Source organism: Plectropomus leopardus, chromosome 18 (assembly GCF_026936395.1).
Source record: "Plectropomus leopardus strain MGB_pleo_1.0 chromosome 18, ASM2693639v1, whole genome shotgun sequence".
Taxonomy (NCBI): domain Eukaryota; kingdom Metazoa; phylum Chordata; class Actinopteri; order Perciformes; family Serranidae; genus Plectropomus; species Plectropomus leopardus.
Window position 1 is genome coordinate 29134105 of NC_142193.1, and position 19399 is coordinate 29153503.

The window sequence follows — 19399 nt, forward strand, 5'->3', positions numbered from 1 at the left end:
ATGTGAGTCAGGAAGGAGGAAGTGTTTTGGAGCTGATGAAGTTTGAGGAAGAGTTAAGTGCTGCTCTGGTAAGTTTTTTGTCTCCATCCTGCTGTTTTTTCTGATCTGATGCAACATTTTGCTGATCAGCACTTAAAGGAAACGACTCTATTTAAAAAATCTCATATATGATATTCCTGTGGCCTGAGACAGTCCAGATCTAATGAAGTAAAACAACTCCCAAATCCAGAAATTAGAGGGCAAAACTGAAAAAAACAAAAAGTCTGCAGCTGCTCTGCAGACAGTGAGCGGTGAAAGATGTCCCAGATGACACTGAGAGCAGAGAAATGTTCTGAGTGTTTGGGAACATTTTCTGTTTCAAAACTGACGTCAATGAATAAAGTTCATGAGGGTATAAAAAAGAAGGCTCTTATTTATTGTCTGAAGCTTCAGGCTTTATACTTAACCCTTTGAAACCTGAGCAAATTGACAGTATTTCTGTTAAAAATATATACAATTTAAAAAACAACATGAAGAAGGTGACAAGCAACATAACAGGAAACATTCGAAAATCCTTAAAATGTTTGAAATACTATAAATGTGCTAAAAATGTCCCAAATCCTTAAAAATGCCATTAAATCCTAGAAACAACCTAAAATCCTAGAAACAACCTAAAATCCTAGAAATGGCCTGAAATCCTAGAAATGTGCTAAAAATGTCCTAAATTCCAAAAACATCCTAAATTCACAGAAAAATCCTGAAAATTCTACAACTGACCTAAAATCCTAGAAATGTGCCAAAATCATAGAAAAGTCCTTAAATCTAAGAAATTACCCAAAATCTCAGAGATGTCCAAAAATGCTAGAAATGTTCTAAAATCCTAGAAATGTGCTAAAAATGTCCTAAACTCCCCAAAATCTAATTAAATCCTAGAAACAACCTAAAATCCTAGAAATGACCTGAAATCCTAGAAATGTGCTACAAATGTCCTAAATTCCAAAAACATCCTAAATTCCTAGAAAAATCCTGAAATGTGCTAAAAATGTCCTAAATTCCCCCAAATCTACTTAAATCCTAGAAACAACCTAAAATCATAGAAATGTCCCAAAATCCAGGAAATGTGCTAAAATCATAGAAATGTCCTTAAATCTTAGAAATGACCTAAAATCTCAGAGATGTCCAAAAATGATAGAAATGTCCTAAAATCCTAGAAATATGCTAAATTTCGAAACCTTGAACAGGGCTGCTGCGACTGGCCCCCGGTCTCCGGTCTCCGGTCTCCGGTCAGGTTTGGTTTCTCTGGTCTACAGGATGCTGCCTGTAGGACGAACTGAATGCTGCTAACGGATAAAAAACACACAGAGACGTGTCATTTTCACACACCTAGATTGGAAATAAAGTTGCGACTTTGGAAACAGATAATAAATTTGTTTTATTGCACAACAGATGAAATATTTCTACATCCAGATGTTTATAAAAGTCTCTGAGGATTCTGGAAATACCTTCAGAACAGCTGGAAGTGTTTCTAAATTACCTTATGGTAACACCTGAAGCACAAACTGTTTCTAACACACACCGTCACACACACACTGGTACAGAATGTGCTCACACACACACACACACACACACACACACACACACACACACACACACACACACACACACACACACAGAGGCCTACACAGAGCACAAAATTATGTATTCCCCAAACTTCCATCCTCTTCCCACACAAGCCATTTCTCTCTGTCAGAGTGCGGAGGTGATGTAACGGGCCCGTGTAAACAAGCCCGACACGGAGAGAAAATGAAGGCAGAAAAAAAAACACACAGAATCCTCTGAAGCCTGTGTGTGTTTGTTTGCATCCACCCTCACAACACACACACACATGCAGGGAGAGAAATATGTTGTTGCTGTATTCATATTGAAGTTCCATTGACTCATCAAAGAAATGTGTCTTTTCCACTTTGGTCTCGGTGGCTTCAATCCCAGACATAATAAACAAACTGGTTTCCAACACACCAGAGTGGAGGCATTCATGGGCTCCTGGGGGACACTGGACACGGCAGCTGGTTTGGGAACTCGTCCTGCGCGGTGACCTTTACGTTCTGAGCTGACGTTGAACTCGTAATGGTTAAAGTGACTCCGGTCTGCTGTACGAGTTCGCTGGAAAGCCTCCCCGGCACGGCGATTAAAAAGTCATAGGAATGGTTGGAGGGACGTGAGGGAAAAGGCGAGCAACGGCAGGTGAGAAACAGATCAAAAACAAGTCAGTGGAAATATAAAGGACACACAGACAGACAGAGAGACGTGTAGGACACATGCACGGAGCCAGGGGAATATTAGAAACCCAGGAGCCTCATTATAGAAAATATCTTATCTGATATTTTAACCCTTTGGCTTGATTCCTGAAAAACAGGAAAAATACAATGAGCAACCTCAGAAAAAATTACCCCAAAAATCTGCAAAGAAAAAGTTGTGAAATATAAAAGAAAATGACCTAAAAAATAGAAGAAAAAAAGCAAACAGAAAACAAACCAAAAAAAAAAAAAAAAACAAGGAAAAAAACAATTCTATAAAATAATTTAGCATTTTAATTATGATAGTTATAAAAATATTTTTTTGGACTTTTTCCCCTAGCTCTTTTTTTTTTTTTTTTTTTTTAAAAGAATTTTCCAAATCTATGTATTTCTTGCAGTTTGCAGAACAGTACTTGCCAAGTTGGTCATTGCCTTTTTCTCGTGTTTTCAAAAGAAAGCAAAACAATTTTCTCAGATTTCAAAGGTTTAAATTCTTTTAAAAAGTGTCTGAACAGCCCTTTAAAACTTGGTTCAACGTAATATTTTTTGAACCCTTTCTGAAGCTCTCAGGTCTTCAGTCAGGCTGTTTCATAAAGGAGGACCATAGTAAGAAATATAATACCGACCCCGTATCTGTGTTTTGCAGAATCGTACAGTGCCAACATTTATTGTGGCGATCGGGTTTCCTAAACTGAGACAAGATAGGATTTCACATTTCGGATGTTTCTGTAATGAGGCCTCAGGAGAGTAAAGTTAGGTCAGCGGAACAAAACGTTCTCACTTTTCTCTTCTGATTCGGTGAGAGCCAAACATGAGTCAGGCGGAGACGAGGGTTTATACATGAGAGGAGGACAGGTGAGACCTGCTGAGACTCTCTGACTCTGCATGAGCCACAAACACTCACTTTAATAACGACACATACACAGATACATAGACAAGGGCGGGATTTAACCCTTAGAGGGACTGTCAGGTGCATAATAATAATTCTGGCTGTGTTCATGCATATTTCTTACATTTTGGCGAGATTTTTGTTTAATCTGTGAATTTCCAGCTCAGCTCCTACAATAAGTCTAAAACACTGTGGAAACTAAATTCTTAAATTCAGACTGTTAAGTGTAAAAAATGCTCCATTGAAACCCATTCAAACTGTAATTATTGATCCCACAGTTATCAAAGCAGAAAAACATGGCTTGTATTATTTCTGGGCTTTTGACTTGGAAGTTGTCATTTTTTACTGTTTTTTCTGATGACGTCATTTTGGCATATGGACAAAATACATGCTATTTCTGCTCAATGTTGCTGCAAATTATTTACATATCCAGGGCTGTGATCCTCAAAACAACAACAAAAAAACAAAAACAAAACTGTGCATTGCTTCTGTCTTTGCAAAATATTACAGAACCAACTATTTCAGCAATTTTCCTCTGAATAGATACATTATTATATTATGTTATGTTATGTTATGTTATGTTATGTTATGTTATGTTACAGTATATTATATTACATTATATTGTATTGCAAGTTTGGCACAAACATCCACTTGAACTCTACAATGAACTGATTAGAGTTCGGTGGTTGAAAGTCAAGGTCATGACCTCACAAAACGTGTTTTGGGCCATAAATCAGGGATCCATCCACTAATTATGACAAAATTTAACACTAATGCCTAAAAGAATGAAACGATAAAGTGCTTACATTTTACATCCAAAAGGTCAAAGGTCAAATTCACTGCGACATCACGATATTTTGCAAAAAACACATAGCTCAGCATCATGCCTCAGAGGCAGAAAAGGAGATTTTTGGTCAGACGCTGACGCTGATCTTGAATCTGAGCTGATTGTAGAGATCTGTGCTGCCGGGTTGCGTGTGAAACAACCATGTTGGCTTCTTTGGTGCAACATCCATATTTGAAGCATTGTCTGTTGTCATGATTATAAATGAGTCTGCACAGACAAAAATATAAACTGGCTGGTGAAGGCATATAACCCCTAAGCTGTAATTGTAGTTCTTTATACGTCTTATTGTTGTCTGCGCTTGTTCCCAGCTGCTCTTTCTGAAAACGGCAATACGTACACACCATCATTTTCTCCCCGAACGTACAGTATGTCTGCGTGCGTATGGGTGGACGGATATAAGGTGACCGAACGAAAACGAGAGTGCGCAGCCTGTTCCAAAACACAAGAAATGGGAAAGAAAAACAAGCAAAGCCAGAGTGCCGGTAAGAAAGGATGAGAGGAGGGGGGCGAGGAATTTAAGTCCCAAAGTTATTTTTAAACCAAGAACAGGAACTCTACTGTTGACTTCCCAAACACTGAAACATAGATCGGTATAAGAGCAGGGCTGGGAAAAGGAGAGGGCGCACACACACACGCAAACACACACACACACAAAATCAAAAACTCACACAGCTGTCAGGTGTGCCATCAAATCCAAAACATGTGTTGCAAATATTTGCTATAATTCATGCTCACAGATTCACGCTCTCATCAGGATGTTTGTCTGCATACTTTAAAGCAGTGATACTCAACTTACAAAATCTGGCCCCCGACAGGGTGCACCCCCCCCCCAAAAAAAATCATTCTCTAATTCATAATAAAAATAAAGTTATTCACACAGAAATTTGGTTTTGTAGGTTTAGTACACAAAAGGTGCCAGAGTCCATAAAACAGCATCAAAATGGAGCTTGTTTATTAAAAAAGTGCCAACTGAGGATCCCGACAGAGGTTCAAGCTAAGACCCTAATGTCCTAAAATTGTAGAAATGTCCAAAGAATTCGTGGCAAAGTCCAAAAAGCTAAGAAATGTCCTAAATTCTGAGAAATGTCCTAAAATCCTAGAAATGTCCAAAAAGGTAAGAAATTATCTAAAATCCTAGAAATGTACCAAAATTCTAAAAAAATTTAAAAAATCATAAAATCCTTGAAAAGTCCTAAAATCTAATAAATGTGCTAAAACCATAGACTTACTCTTCAAAGCCAAGAAATGTGCTAAAATCGTTGAAATGTCCTAAAATCCTAAAAATGTCCAAAAAGGTGAGAAATGTCCTAAAATCCCCTGAAAATGCCCCGAAATTCTAAACAAAATTAATAAATAAATAAAATCCTAAAATCTGAGAAATGTCCTAAAATCTGGGAAATGTCCAAAAAGGTGAGAAATGTTCTAAAATCGTTTAAATGTCCTAAAATCCTCGGAATGTCCTTAAATTTTGGAATTGTCTGAAAATCCTTGAAATGTCCAAAAATCTTTGAAATGTCCAAAAAGGTGAGAAATGTCCTAAAATCATAGAAATGCCCTAAAATTAGATAAATTAATTAATTAAATTAAATTAAATAAATAAATGCCTAAATCCTGAGAAATGTGCTAAAACCAAAAACGTCTTAAAAACAGAGAAATGCCCTAAAATCCTGAAAATACCTTAAAATCCTAGAAATGTGTATGGGGCTGCTGCTGCAACTTATATCTATCTATATGCATGTGTGTTTATATATACATACATATAGATATAGATAAATAGATATATGACATTTTCTTAAGGTCAGATTCTTGTAATTGTTGTTTTTGTTTTAATTTTAAGTAATTTCTTGTTTATTTTTGGGCCAGTTCTGAAGTCGCCTTCTGTTTTTGAAAGAAATCAAGACAACTTGCTGAGGTTTCAAAGGGTTAAATGACGCTGAGCTGCTGTCCTCGTCCACAGAGGTAAACTGCTTATCTTCGATGTCGGACTCCTGCCCGCCTCTCCAGACTGTAATATGCTGTCTGTCCCTGTCCGTATCCCTTTAATGTAAATATCTGTGTTTTAAGATATTCAAGGCCTGAAATCTTCAGTGAGAAAGGCATTCATTTCAACTTCTATATTCGCTGTTTTCCCATGTATTTATATTTATATGGACATATATTGCATTTGGCTTAATTGACTATAATCAAGACATGGTATATATACGGAGTAGACATCTCAGGATTTCCCAATTACAGAGCAGTGGTGAGCGTAGAGGAGTCGCAACATTTAAAAAAAGGACATGTGAGGGGACGCGAGCGTCGCCGTGGATTCAGTTTCACACTAATTGAAATAAATACAAGGTCATCAACTTTAATCACGTTCTTGGCGCAATCTGCTCGACATGTTCTGTGTGTTTCTCCACCAGGCTGTTATTATCAAATAAAGACGCCGGGGGTTAAAGGGGAGCTGGGACACATCCCGCCATCAGGGGCGTTTCTCGGATTTTAGGACACGGGGAGCTTAGCCTGCACGTCTGTAGGGAGGATCCTCCTTTTTGATTTACAAGCTCTGTTTTTATGCTTTTTTATGCACATTATTTACCCTGAACAACTTAAGAAAGAAAGAAAGAAAACTTTACTTATGATTTTTGATGTTGAAAAATTACTATTTTTTAGCAAGTAGTGCTGAGTAGAAACAGAAAACTTTACAACAATTATCATTAAAATATATTGTGTTGGAAAATTTGTACTTTTGTTTAAAGTGGCAGAATATAACTAAGATTTATTCAAGTGTAAGTATGAACAGATTATTAAGTCCAGGGTTTTAAGTCATAATAGAAACAGTGACGCAAAAAGGGGGTGGGGGGATGTTTTAAATAACTCTTTAAGCACTGGGGAGGGAGTTATGTAGGAGGGGGATACAACTTTAAATAGTTTGTATTTATTTTACCACCCACAGCCTTCCAGGCATGTTTTTTTTAAATATTATTTTTATTTTTTGCCATTTTAGTTTTCTTTTATTTTTTTTCTGTTTTTTAAAACATTTTAGCAATAAAAAAAATGTTTGGGGATGTTTGGCAATTTTCTTATCTTTTAAAATTTTAGGCATTTTTTGTCTTTACATTTTTTTTTAATTAATTTTTCTTAATTGCATTTTTTTTTTCCTTGAAACTTTTTGGTGATTTGTTTTATTTCAGCATTTTCTGTTTTTTCTCTGATTTTTTTAGGTGAATTTTAAAAAAAATCTTTAAAAAGTTTTGGTGATTTTTTTTTCTTAGAGAATTTTTGGTAGTTATTTTAATTATTGAAATTTTTAAATTCTTATTAGAATTTATTTTTGGGGGTGATTTTTAAAGAAAACATGCCTTCCAAATTTATGGGCTGGCCAAAATTAAAAACTGTAAAAAAAATTACGCTATTTATCAAAGTCAGAAACTGTAACATGAAAAATTACTGATGGTCCTTGACAAACACTTCATGCATTTTCCTCGACTCATTCAGCGAGGCTCAAGGAAAAACATCTGTAGCTTTGGGGAGGGTCAAAATAAAAACCAGTGACCCCTCTCCTCTGATACAGAACAGTCCCTTAGGCCTCTTATTTTTGAAACAGCATCGTATAGATCCGGAGCTATTTTTAAAACTTTCAGGGCTGAAGCCTCGGACGCTCGGGCCTGATGACGTCGCTGCGTGCGTCACGCGTGCTTTGTCAGTTATGAAACCTCAGCCTCGTGAAAGGCTGTTGTATTCCCAAACTGCAGGCTGGTGCAGCAGTGCAGGATGGGAATAAACAGCCACACAAGTGGTGAGAGATCAGGTGCAGCAGTTACGACGATCCCAGAGTCGTTATCGGTCAGGAGACGTGTTTGCTCTGCGTCACAGGGTATCACTTCCTCTTGACCTTTGGCCCGGGTCGGCGCCTCCCGTGAGGAGCGAGGTCAGCCTTAGCACGCACCGGCTCTCCTGACGGGGTCAAAGGAAACTGGGTCACCTGTACCTGTTCGTCAGTGCCGCCGCTGCACACCCCACCAACCACCCAATGCAAGGTCACGCCCTCCCCTCTGGACACCCCCCCCCCTCCCCTCCCTCTGCGTCTTCGCCCTCCCCTCACCTCCGAGGTGTCACAGAGAGCACCCTTGTTCTGGCCCGCTCCTCCTTTCCACCGGGACCCCTCAAAAATCCCAGATATCCCTGCAATTTCCGGTGCAATGTTTATTTGGCGGAAAGAGGGCTGGGGGGCGAGCTGGCCTGAAAAAAAGAGCCTCACTCACAAACAGTTTGGGCTGAGCTGGAGGGTAAACATGTGCAGGAGGGGGACGCGAGGCGAGCGGTAAGAAGGACTGAGGCCGGTGTGTTCTGGTCCTGACACACAGATCCCACCTCAGCAGGGACACAGAGCCCGGCTCTGTTCGGGCCCCAACGGCCACAGTCTAATAAACATCCCCCCGCCGCCCCTGTCTGCGCGCTGCACGGCGTCCTCTGCTGGAGAAAAGAGGACATGACACAGAAAAACAGGGTAAAACAAACAGCAAGAGCCAGAAATAAACGTGTCTCTCAGCGCCGTAATTACTTAACAAGTGGGACTTGTAATTATATTCGGTGCAGACGAAGGACGACCACGAACACATTACCCAACCTCGGCTTTCTAATGAACCCCGCTGAACCTGATCTTAATAAAATATTAATACAGTTTTTGCATTCGTACCACCAGTGGCACAATTTAGAGGTTTCAACCTTTAGAGTCCTTCTCCAAATGTTTAACCCTTAAGGCCCGCTTCAATATTTCACGCACTTGTATCACTACCAACATCAGTCCAAATCATAAATATCAAATATTCATAAATTTTCAGAATTTTAACCCTTTAAATGCTAAGTTTTTGTCATGATGCCACTATGTTTTTAGATGAAAAAAAGTGATTCTCAATATACTACATGCAAAGTATATATGATCACAGCCTGGGGTATGTCAATGGTTTACAGTAACATTGATTGTGACGGTACACCGAGTGGAAATAACATGCATTTTCTCCATATGCCAAATATGGTAAAAAAAAAAAAAAAAAAAGAATAAAAACAAGACATCATCAGGTGGAAAATGACAAACTCCAAAGCAAAGGCCCAGAATGACCAGAAATAATACAATGCACGTTTTTTAGGCTTTGATGGTTGTTTGAATGGGTTTCAATGGTGCATTTTTTTGCACTTAACAGTCTGAATGTAACAACCTAGTTTCCACGGTGTATTTTAGATTTATTGTAGGAGCTGAACTGGAAATTCACAGATTAAACAAATTACACGATCTTGCCAAAATGTATGCCGTATGCATGAACACAGCTGATAAGTTTTTAACGACTGTTTTTATTGGATTTTACCGAAATAAAGACATCAAACAATCAATCTCCACAACCAGAGGAAGTCGGCGAGCTCCCCTTTTTGGCCTTTTTCGATCTCACTTCCTCCTCAGCGTGAGCGGCTGCAGCAGCGGCACAGGAAGAGGACGGATGGACGGGTTCGTGTAAGTGCAGGGTGACGGCGGCGGGGAGTTTTCAGGGAGCAGGAGGGGCACATGTAGGAGGGAGTCGGACTGATAGAGGGGAGGCAGGAAATGGGGGCGTCTATCTCTCCTTTGGCTCGTCTCTTGCTCCCTGCACATGGACACAAAGAGACGCTGCTGCTTCGTGGCGTCATTTCTCTCTGCAAGGCCGAGACTTTCCAACCACTCGCAGAGCCGGGCGTCCTCCTCTTTCTCGGCCCGCGATGGCCCCACATATTTCCCTGCACAGTCCACCTTCAGGCTCCTCTTTCTCCGCTTTTGTCGCCGCTTGTCTTTGATCGCAGGACGCTCTGATGTCTGGAGTGGAGTCACCCATCTGCTTCGCCCACCTCTGTCTCTGCTGTTGTCTCCTGCGGGTGGACAGAGGTGAGAAAACAGCTGTCTGTCCTGCTGCACTGAAGACCACGCTGTGGCAAAGCACCCAGATCTGAACCTGTCTGCTCTGTGCAGATTTGAGTCCACATCAGGCTGAAAGGCGCTCACCACTGAGCTGGACTGAACATCCTCTGAGAGCGCATCATTGCACCCCAACGGACACATACGTGCACGGTTTCCCGTCTGAATAAAGGTGTGCGTACCCGGAGCTTCAGTTTGATGTGTATCTGCAGGCAGCACGGCTCTGGATCTGCAAAATAAAGAGCGGAGTCGTCTGTGTGGAGGCAGACCGGCGGAGAGGCCGGGAGGCCCGATGCTGCGAAACAGCGGAGGAGGTGGAAGCGCTGAAGAGGGACTCGAAACTTTCCTCTCCATGTTTTCATGCAAAAGAGTTCAAGTACTTCCTGCGCACAGAAGTCCAAAGTGAATCACAAAGACCTCAGGATGGATCTATAAAAACAACCGTCTTCACAGCCTCCAAAGTTGAGTCTCGCAGCGACAAAATGTGGCAAAAGAAAAATGATTTTTCAGCCAAACACTGCAGATTCTTCATCCTCACGGGAGGATACTCGTGGTTGTCATGACAAACCACTCGAATAAGGCTTCTCCTTTCCCGCCTTGGTTTAAAACACTGACTTTATGCTTTCGTGATCCTCTTTCATGCAGTTTTTTCCCCGTCTGATGGTCCATCTGTGTCCCTCTGTCCACTCAGTCTTTTTGAGTCTGACTTCACTGATGACACCCGTCTCTGTTACAAACAACCCACCCGCCTTTCTCTCTCTTTCATCCTGTTGCCCTCTTAGACATGAAAGCAGCAGTCCATCGACTGTCCCAGCTCCAAATAAATTATGAATTAATCGTGAGCGGACAGCAGGGGGCAATATTTATATAAAAAAATGATCCACACATAATTAAGTTAACCTTTTCACATTTTTTTGTCTTTTCTTTATATATTAACCTGCCATTTTTGGAGTTATTTAGATATTCTACCTTCTATTTGATTTTTTTATAATTTACCCTCATGTTAGTATTATAAATATATATATATATATATATATATATATATATATATATATATATATATATATATATATATATATATATATATATATAGTTTTAATTTATTTACTTGTTCATCTGTCTCTTATCCTTGTGTTTTATCTTATCTTTTATCCCCACTGATGTGATGTTGTCTTCTTGTATTATTTCTTATATTATTTTATAGTCTTTTATTCTTATATTTTCTAAAACTTTATTTATTTTTCTCTTTAACTGTCTTTCAAGATCTGCCTGTTTTATCACTTGTATTCCTTTTATTTGCTTTATTCTTGTTGACCTTTTGTATACACATCTTGTTCTTTCCTTTGTGTTTCACTTTTGTAGACCTTTCTCTTTTTGACATGTTTGTTCATGTTTGATTGTTCCCTGAGTTTCTGCCTTTTCTAAAGTTATTATTAAATTAAATTAAATATATTACATTGACTTTTGCACTTTTTTATAATGCAATAGGTGGCAGATGACTCTGCCCTGTCCAAAATAAAATTACCTGAAAAAAACAACCCTTGTGTGTTATAGGTCTGTTGCATCATGGAACAGTCTCCCACGTAATATTAGTCCAGTCAAAGGAAAAGTAGGATTTAAAAAGACATTTAGATCTTATTTACGAGTACATTTACGTGTATGTTTTTTGGCTTATGATTGCCTGTGGTTGTTGTCTTTTTCCTATTTTAGACCGATGATGCTACTGATGTTTTTGAATTATTTTTTATTATTTATTGATTATCATTATTATCATTATTATGGTTTGTTTTTGTTCTAATGCAACATTCATGTTGTTGTGGACCCCAGGAAGTTTGTTTAGGCGTCAGGGCCCCCTCCCAGAGGCTTTAGGTATCTTACTCAGGGTTTCTTACATGTTTCTTATATTGTATTGCATTTCTTTCTGTACCATTATTTTATTTTCTTTCACATGTGAAAATAAATAGTGATGATAATGATGAATGGAGATCCTTATAATAAACAACTATATTGGATATGGTGAGAAGGAAATCCAGGCACTCCATTTGTATCTTGAGGATTTAAGGAGGATTTAGATTAAAAACCCTTTATTATGGTGGCTAAATCGTTAAAAAAGCCAACATGTTTCGACCAAACACCGGCCTTAGTCAGGGCTTCTAACGAAGGCCGGAGTTTGGCCTTTTTAACGATTCAGCCACTATAATAAAGGCTTTTTAATCTAAATCCTCCTTGTTTTTCACACTAACATGGATTTCCTTCTCGCCGTATCCTGCTGTTTCCCGTTTTTCATGAGCACCAGATACTGTTTTGTGATCCACAGAGCAAACCAGTCAGCTCTCTTTTCTTCATTATAAAGGATATTTTTAAAAATAAATCAATGCTTTTTATCAACACACTCTATGGTCTATAATGTATATTCATGTTTTTGACTTATTAAAGGATAAATTTCCTCTCTGTATGTGCGTTTTTAACCGGACTTTCCTGTGTTTCCTCCGTTGACCAGCTGGTGGCGCCACCCGCGGACCTGCAGCCTGCAGCGACCCCAAAAAGCGGCTCTTCTCTGCGCCTCTGAAACCGGAAGTAGTTAACTGGTCCGTCAAGGCCGAGATCACCGCTAACAGCGCGAGCAGCAGCACGAAGGTAAACACGGAAAATCCCCGCTTTTAATTCAGGTGTGAATCAGCTGTTTGTGACATTCGGGGGCGCGAGGAGAAACGTGTCCGCGTGGAGTGTTTGTGTGTGTGAGAGGAGGAGGAGGAGGAAGAGGAGGAGGAGGAGGAGGAGGACGAAGAGGGCAAAGTCACGTAACGGAGGTTAATGGAGCAAACTGCGGATACGCAGCAAACACACCGAGCCGGAGCTCTTTAACCGAAAATTAGGAAAAAATGATGAAATTGTGTTTTTGTGTTTGTTTGAGAAGAGCAGAGAAACACGGCTGCGTTCACAGACTCTGATCAGAGCAGAAACGTGGGGTGAAGGCAGGAAAAATGTCCAAAATGAGCTTTTATATTTTAGTTTTTTAATCATTGTTGATGGTGTGCTTCATTCAGACGCCTTTCGTGATTATTTAAACCTTTAAAACACCTGAGCAAAAAGGTGCAACTCTGGTAAACACGGAGGAGAAAATGAAACTGAAAATTAATATTAAAAAAAGTCAGAGAGCGAGAAATATTAGAAAATTATCAGAATTTGGGGCAAATTTTCCATAAACTTTAAAGTTATATATTCCAAAATTTTTTGACACTTTCAGGTTATTTTATTTTTGTGTATATATATATATATATATATATATATATATATATATATATATATATGTTCAACAAGCTATTTAACCCTTTGAAACCTGCACGGATTGGTTTGATTTCTTTAAAAAACATAGGGGTTAATGTTATTATAAAGGGGTACATTTATAATAATTTTTAGTAAATTATAAATTCAAAATTATGGTACAAGAAAAAAATTGAACATATAATTTTAAAATTTTGTAGAAAATTAGAAAATGTTCTTGTTTTTGTTTCCTTTTTTTGGTGATTTTTCTTGTACTTTTTTTTGTACCTTTTTACTATTTTTTTGCTAATATTTGGGTCATTTCTTGTGAAGATGCTCATTTCCTTCCTCCCATGTTTTTGAAAGAAATCAAGCCACTTTGCTCAGGTTTCAGAGGGTTAAATATTAGCAGCCAGTCATCAAAAATAATTTTGACAGGGTTCCTACAGTCATGAAAACCCTGGAAAAGGTTTGGAAAAGTCATTGAATTCTGTATCCCAAACTTATATAATAACACATGATGTGTAAAAGGACTGTTTGAAGTTTTAAATATAATCATAATTTCTGTTTTTACTGTTTTTGGCTGTGATAGATGGTGTGATTTTTGGTGATGTTGGACATGCCCTCCAAACCTGTCAGCCAGCAACAACACATAACATAAAAATATTCAAATTTTAAAAAAAAATAACTTGAAACTGTACTTTTGGGATTTTGACAAAGGACATTTAGTCCAAGAGGTGCCGTTTAAAGACCATTATTAGAAAGCTGAAAGCTGCGTGTTAACAGTGATGTGCGTATTCAGACCACGGAGGGAGCAGCGGATGATTTTATGAATTAGACTGATTATGTGCTGGTTTTTCATGTGAGTTATACTGCATATTGGTCCCCCAGTCATGTGCCTCCCAGTTTAACAACCAGTTTGTTCTTGCTCTGTTCAGGCAGAGCTCCACCCCAACACTCAACGTAACAAACCAATATACTCTGAGTAAAGATCTTGTGAAACTTTATCACTTTAGAGCTGCAGACATTAAAACTTCTGGGTTTCCTTAAAAGGTCGAGATGTTTTTGAGTCTTTGCAAACCCAGCAGGGATGCAGAATAATGGATTTTTGTCGATATGATGATATTTTTTAACTAATTTCGACCGATTGCAACTGCTTGCAACTTCAAGATCTGTATCGACATCAGTTTTCTTGTGCTGTGTTCAGACGCCTTTCACAAGCTATTTGAAACCTGAGCAAATTGGTTTAATTTTTTTGAATATTACTGGGGAAAAAAGGCAATGACCAACTTTGCAAAAAATGTCCTCAATTGGTGAGAGAGGAGCATTATTAGGAAATTATCAAAAAATATATGGGGAAAATGCCCAGAAAACAGCTAGAATTATTATAATTTATATTTAAAATTATGTTACAGAAAAAATGAATTAGATATGTACAATTAATGCATGTGTATTTTGTTATTTTTTCAGCACTATGTTATTTATTTTTTGTTTATTTGTTTTATTTTTCTCTCCTTTTTATGGCTTAATTTCAGGTAATTTTTTAAAAACTTTTTTTTTTTTTTTTTACTAATTACTAAAGGCCATGTCTTGTTAATTGCCTTCTCCTCGTGTTTTTGAAAGACGTTTCAAAGGATTAACTCAGATTCAGCCAGTGGTGGTTTTTGATCGATATGTTTGTGCGTTCTGAACGTACATACTGATGGCCTCCGTGACGTTATAATCAGGTTTGAATCTCGTTAAATCTTGTTTGTGCCTCAGGGAAACACACCCTTCCTTGGCACGCCCTGTTTACATAGACCAGCTATAAACATGCTGGCCTCACATGCACTCTTGTGGTTCAAATAAAACTCTGTTAATCCACTTTCTTCTTCTGTTGTTTTATCTGATGTTTTTCACACAGATGGCTCACAGGCTGCTAGTACGTAGAATCTGGACGTCCTCTGTCAAAGATATCCGCTGCCTCCCAGCATCCACTGCCGCCTCCTTGTCTTCTTTTTCCGCCTCCCTGCAGTCCGCCAAAACCAGGGTCTCCCTCCTCTCTCCCTCACGCACCCTGCCTCGCTCCCTCCCTCACGTCTCCCGCCGCGGCGTCTCCTTCAACGTTCAGGACCACGATGACTTCACAGACAGGGTCATCAACAGCCAGCTGCCCGTGCTGGTTGACTTCCACGCAAAGTGAGTACTGCAGGGAGAGATGTTTGCAGGTGACTGTCTGAACCGACAGGTCGGCTACATGAAGGTTTGGACTAGTGATGCTCAACTTACGGCGCGCGGGCCAAATCTGGCCTCTGATAGGATGCCGCGTAACCGCACAGTTATTTAATTATTCACAATCAAAATAAAGTGATTCGCTGGGAATCGTTTTTGTATTTTAGTTTATAGAAGGTGCAAAAGTGCATAAAACAACATAAATTTAGAGCTTGTTAATCAAAAAGTGCCAGTGGAGGATCTCCAACACCCCAGACAGAGGTCCGAGCGAAGCACCTAATGTCATAAAGTCCTAGACATGTCCTAAAATCCTTAAAATGTCCTAAAATTCTGGAAACATTAAAATCCCATAAATGTCCATAAATCTCAGAAATGTGCTTTAATACTGGAAACGTCCTAAAATCTCAGAAACGTCCTAAAATTCTTGAAATAACCCTTAAAACTAGAAATGTCCTAAAATCCCAGAAATGTCCTAAAATCATAGAAATGTTCTGAAACATCATAAAATTCTGGTAACATCCTGAAAACCCAGAAATGTCCAAAAATCTCAGAAATGTGCTTTAATACTGGAAACGTCCTAAAATACCAGGAATATCCTAAAATTCTTGAAATATCCCAAAAACCTAGAAAGTTTCTGAAATCATAGAAATTTTCTAAAATCCTACAAATGTTCTAAAATCCTAAAAATGCCCTAAAATACTTGAAACATCCTTAAATCCAAGAAATGTCCCAAAATCCCAGAAATTTCCTTCAGTCTCAGAACAGTTTTAATTCCTCGATTCGTCCTGAAATCTTAGAAATGTCCTTAAATCTCAGAAATTCAGGAAACGTCCTAAAATCTGAGAAACGTCCCAGAATCCCACATATGTCCAAGAAACATCCTAAAATCCTACAAGTGTTGTTTGTGTGTTAGACACAAAAACTCGGGAAAACAGGGTCCAGGTTTTAAAATACTGATTTTACCGTTTATATTAAAATGTGAGGTTTAAAATCGTTATTTCAGATAGAGTTAAGCTTTCATTTACTATCATGGTTTTTATTAGATACTTGGAAAGTTTTAATACCAGTAATCTAGCGGAGCTGTTTGTCTTTTTTTTACATAAATTTAGTATCATGAAGTTAAAAACTACCTGCTATAATAGAAAACCAGCAGCACTGATTTTTGGGGGATTTAGACGCTGACCTTGGAAATGACCTCATTTTACAGCAGTCGTGTGTCGTTAAATGACACATACTCTGTGTGTGTGTGTGTGTGTGTGCGTGTGCGTGTGCGTTTGCATATGTGTGTGTGTGTGTTGCTGTTAAAAATAAACATGCATGTAGACAACTGAGCGGGGGGATTTCACTCTGAAGACTCGTGAGGTTACAGTTTCCGGAGGAAAGCCGCTGTTTTAACTCTGTCCTATAGAAAGGTCTTCATCGTCTTAGTTTTTTGATTATCTCATTTATCTCGATGTCGCATGTAAACTGCAAAATATCTCATCTGAATCTAGGTAGAGTTGGGATTTTTTTTATTATATATTTTTTTTATTTATTTATTTTTAATATGTCGCTGCATTTGTTCTGTTGTCACTGCGTCTCACAATAAAGGAAGTTTAAAAAAAAAAAAAGAAAAAAAGAAAGCTCTAAGTTTAAAAAGTCCAATACAAGAACATATAACTATTCAAGTTTTTATTATTTATTAATCGATTATTATTATTATATTTAGCTTTAACTTTAAATGAATTGTGCCATGCATTTGACCTGGTTTGCTTTATGCGTTAAAATGATTAAGTTTATTATTAATATTATTTTTTATGTTATTAATTATTAAGAGGCTTGTGGTCATACTGCTTGCACTGGTTGCTTACTCAATATTTGTGTGTTTTTTTAAGGCGTGAACACTGACTGTGGGTGTGTTTGTGTGTTTTTAGTTGGTGTGGTCCCTGTAAGGTCCTCGGGCCGAGGTTGGAGAAGGCCGTTGCGAAACAGAAAGGCCGTGTTGCCATGGCGAAAGTTGACATAGACGATCACACAGACCTGGCCATCGAATACGGGGTGAGACTCTCAGTATTTTTATGGCACGCAGACATTTTGTGAAATTTGCAGTCTAAACTGTGTAGTTTGTACACAATAATCATTATGTGAATTTAATTTTGATGCAGCTCTGCTAAATTGACATAATTTGCTAAGTAGGTAATGTGTTCAGTGTTAAGTCAAACTGTTATTTTTCTTGTCTCATAACTTGATGACTAAGTTTACGTGCACAAAATTCTAGTTTTTGGCCTTACGCCGAAAATGACAATGCTCATGCTAAGTTGTTTACACAGGAAATGAAAATTAATATTAACTAATACTCCCATTGACATGCAGCTGTGCAAACCTCCATTAACGTGCATTAACACGTCGTTTATAACGTCAAAGTTTGGAAGGTGCAACAGTTGGAGTCGCTTGTGACATTTTGCTCCTTTGCATGAAAACAGGTGTCGGCATGGCGACAGACACTGTGCCGACACCTGAGCTTCACTGTCAGGTGGAGAAAGACCGTGCGTCAGGTGAGAGAGACACCGTGCGCCACAGAGCCTGTTGTGCCTCCGACTGCAGCTTTGTGACGCTTTAGAGTTCGGAAAGTTACCAAAAAAATGATAGTTATGAAGTACAACCGTCTGTGGTATAATTTAGTCTGTTAAATTTCGTTGTGCTTCTGAAATGATAGTGTTTCTCATATGGGAGTACTGGTACCCCCACGGGTACTTTGGATTACTTCAGGGGATACATCGGATTTTCATACCTGGCTTTTTTCGGGTTGTCCATTCGCACACGTCCCATTGTCATGAGCACTATTTCTTGGCCACCTGTAAGAAATTTCCTCAAATTTGGCAAAAACTTCCACTTGGAATAAACGATAAAATGATTAGGTTTTGGTGGTCAAAGGTCACAGTGACCTCACAAAACACATTTTTAGCAGTTACGCACGAAATCATACGCCACAATTAAGGACACATTCAGACGAGAACGGCCCGACTACAAACTGAAAGTCTTTCCTTCGTGTTTAAAAAAAAATTGCGTTCATTGTAAGAGCGAAACCCCAAAACGCAGCTGTTGTGTGAACGAAAGGCCAAATCGCAATAAACATCATGCGAGAAGTGTTGCCATGTAAACGCCTTATTACGCATAATTCTCAACTTGGTCTGTTTCCAGGTGTCTGCCGTTCCCACAGTAATCGCCATCCGGGGAGGTGACGTCGTCGACCATTTCGTGGGGATCAAAGATGATGATGAGCTGGACTCATTTGTCAGCAAGATCATTGGACAGTGAACCAGCCGTCCCCGCCCTGACACTCGCCGCCGTCACGGTGCTGTTTTTGTACGGTCTCTGGCCGCCACTTGAGCCAGTTTAGCAACAAAGAAACACTCAAGACGCTCACACCCATCCCTCGACTCGCTGCTTCGGCTTCGCTTCTGTCTCCTCCCGTTTTGTTTCTGTCCAGAGATGGGTGTGTGCTTCCTTTAACCCTTTAGTTCATGCTCCATTTTGCAGCAGTTTCTTTTCTCTGCACGTCTCGTCGCAGGAGCAGCCGGGCCGGTTTGTGTACGTTTGCTGTAAAAGTCTGTAGAATGGGAAAAAAAAAACACGCTGCTGTACTGCATTTATACTGTGTAACATGAGGGATGAACATCTTAGTTTTAGCGCTGGAGAGCAACTTAAAACGTGACGATACTGAATGAGGTTTGTGACAGTGTTAACTGTAGTTCCTGCTTTTGTCCACAAGGTGGTGGCGTCTCTCTAACATCGCGAAGCCACACGGTCGTTTTACACCATTATGCCTAATAATGTGAGCGAGGAAGGTAGGTGTGTGTGTGTGCGCGTGTGTGCGTGTGTGTGTCCAGACTGTGAAACTCAAGTCAAGTGGGAATTACAAATATGAGTTTGATTTAGGTTATTACTCAGATGAACTCTATGTACCAGAAACATGACCAAGCGAAGTAATAAAGGAGTCAGAAGAC

The 19399-nt window shown here is 39.1% G+C and overlaps 1 protein-coding gene across 1 annotated transcript; it reads left to right on the top strand.

Annotated features, from left to right (window-relative positions):
- Positions 1 to 19399, top strand: txn2 (thioredoxin 2). The gene is made up of 5 exons (XM_042505050.2): positions 1 to 68; positions 12439 to 12575; positions 15106 to 15380; positions 17327 to 17450; positions 18594 to 19399. Exons 3-5 carry the CDS (start codon positions 15106 to 15108, stop codon positions 18708 to 18710), a joined length of 516 nt encoding a protein of 171 aa, XP_042360984.1. The 5' UTR covers positions 1 to 68; positions 12439 to 12575; the 3' UTR covers positions 18711 to 19399.

Coding starts and splice junctions, on each gene's coding strand:
- txn2 (XM_042505050.2), top strand. CDS start 15,106: ATGGCTCACAGGCTGCTAGTACGTAGAATCTGGACGTCCTCTGTCAAA. Junction 15,381..17,326: donor CTGGTTGACTTCCACGCAAA/GTGAGTACTGCA, acceptor GTGTGTTTTTAG/TTGGTGTGGTCCCTGTAAGG. Junction 17,451..18,593: donor ACCTGGCCATCGAATACGGG/GTGAGACTCTCA, acceptor GTCTGTTTCCAG/GTGTCTGCCGTTCCCACAGT.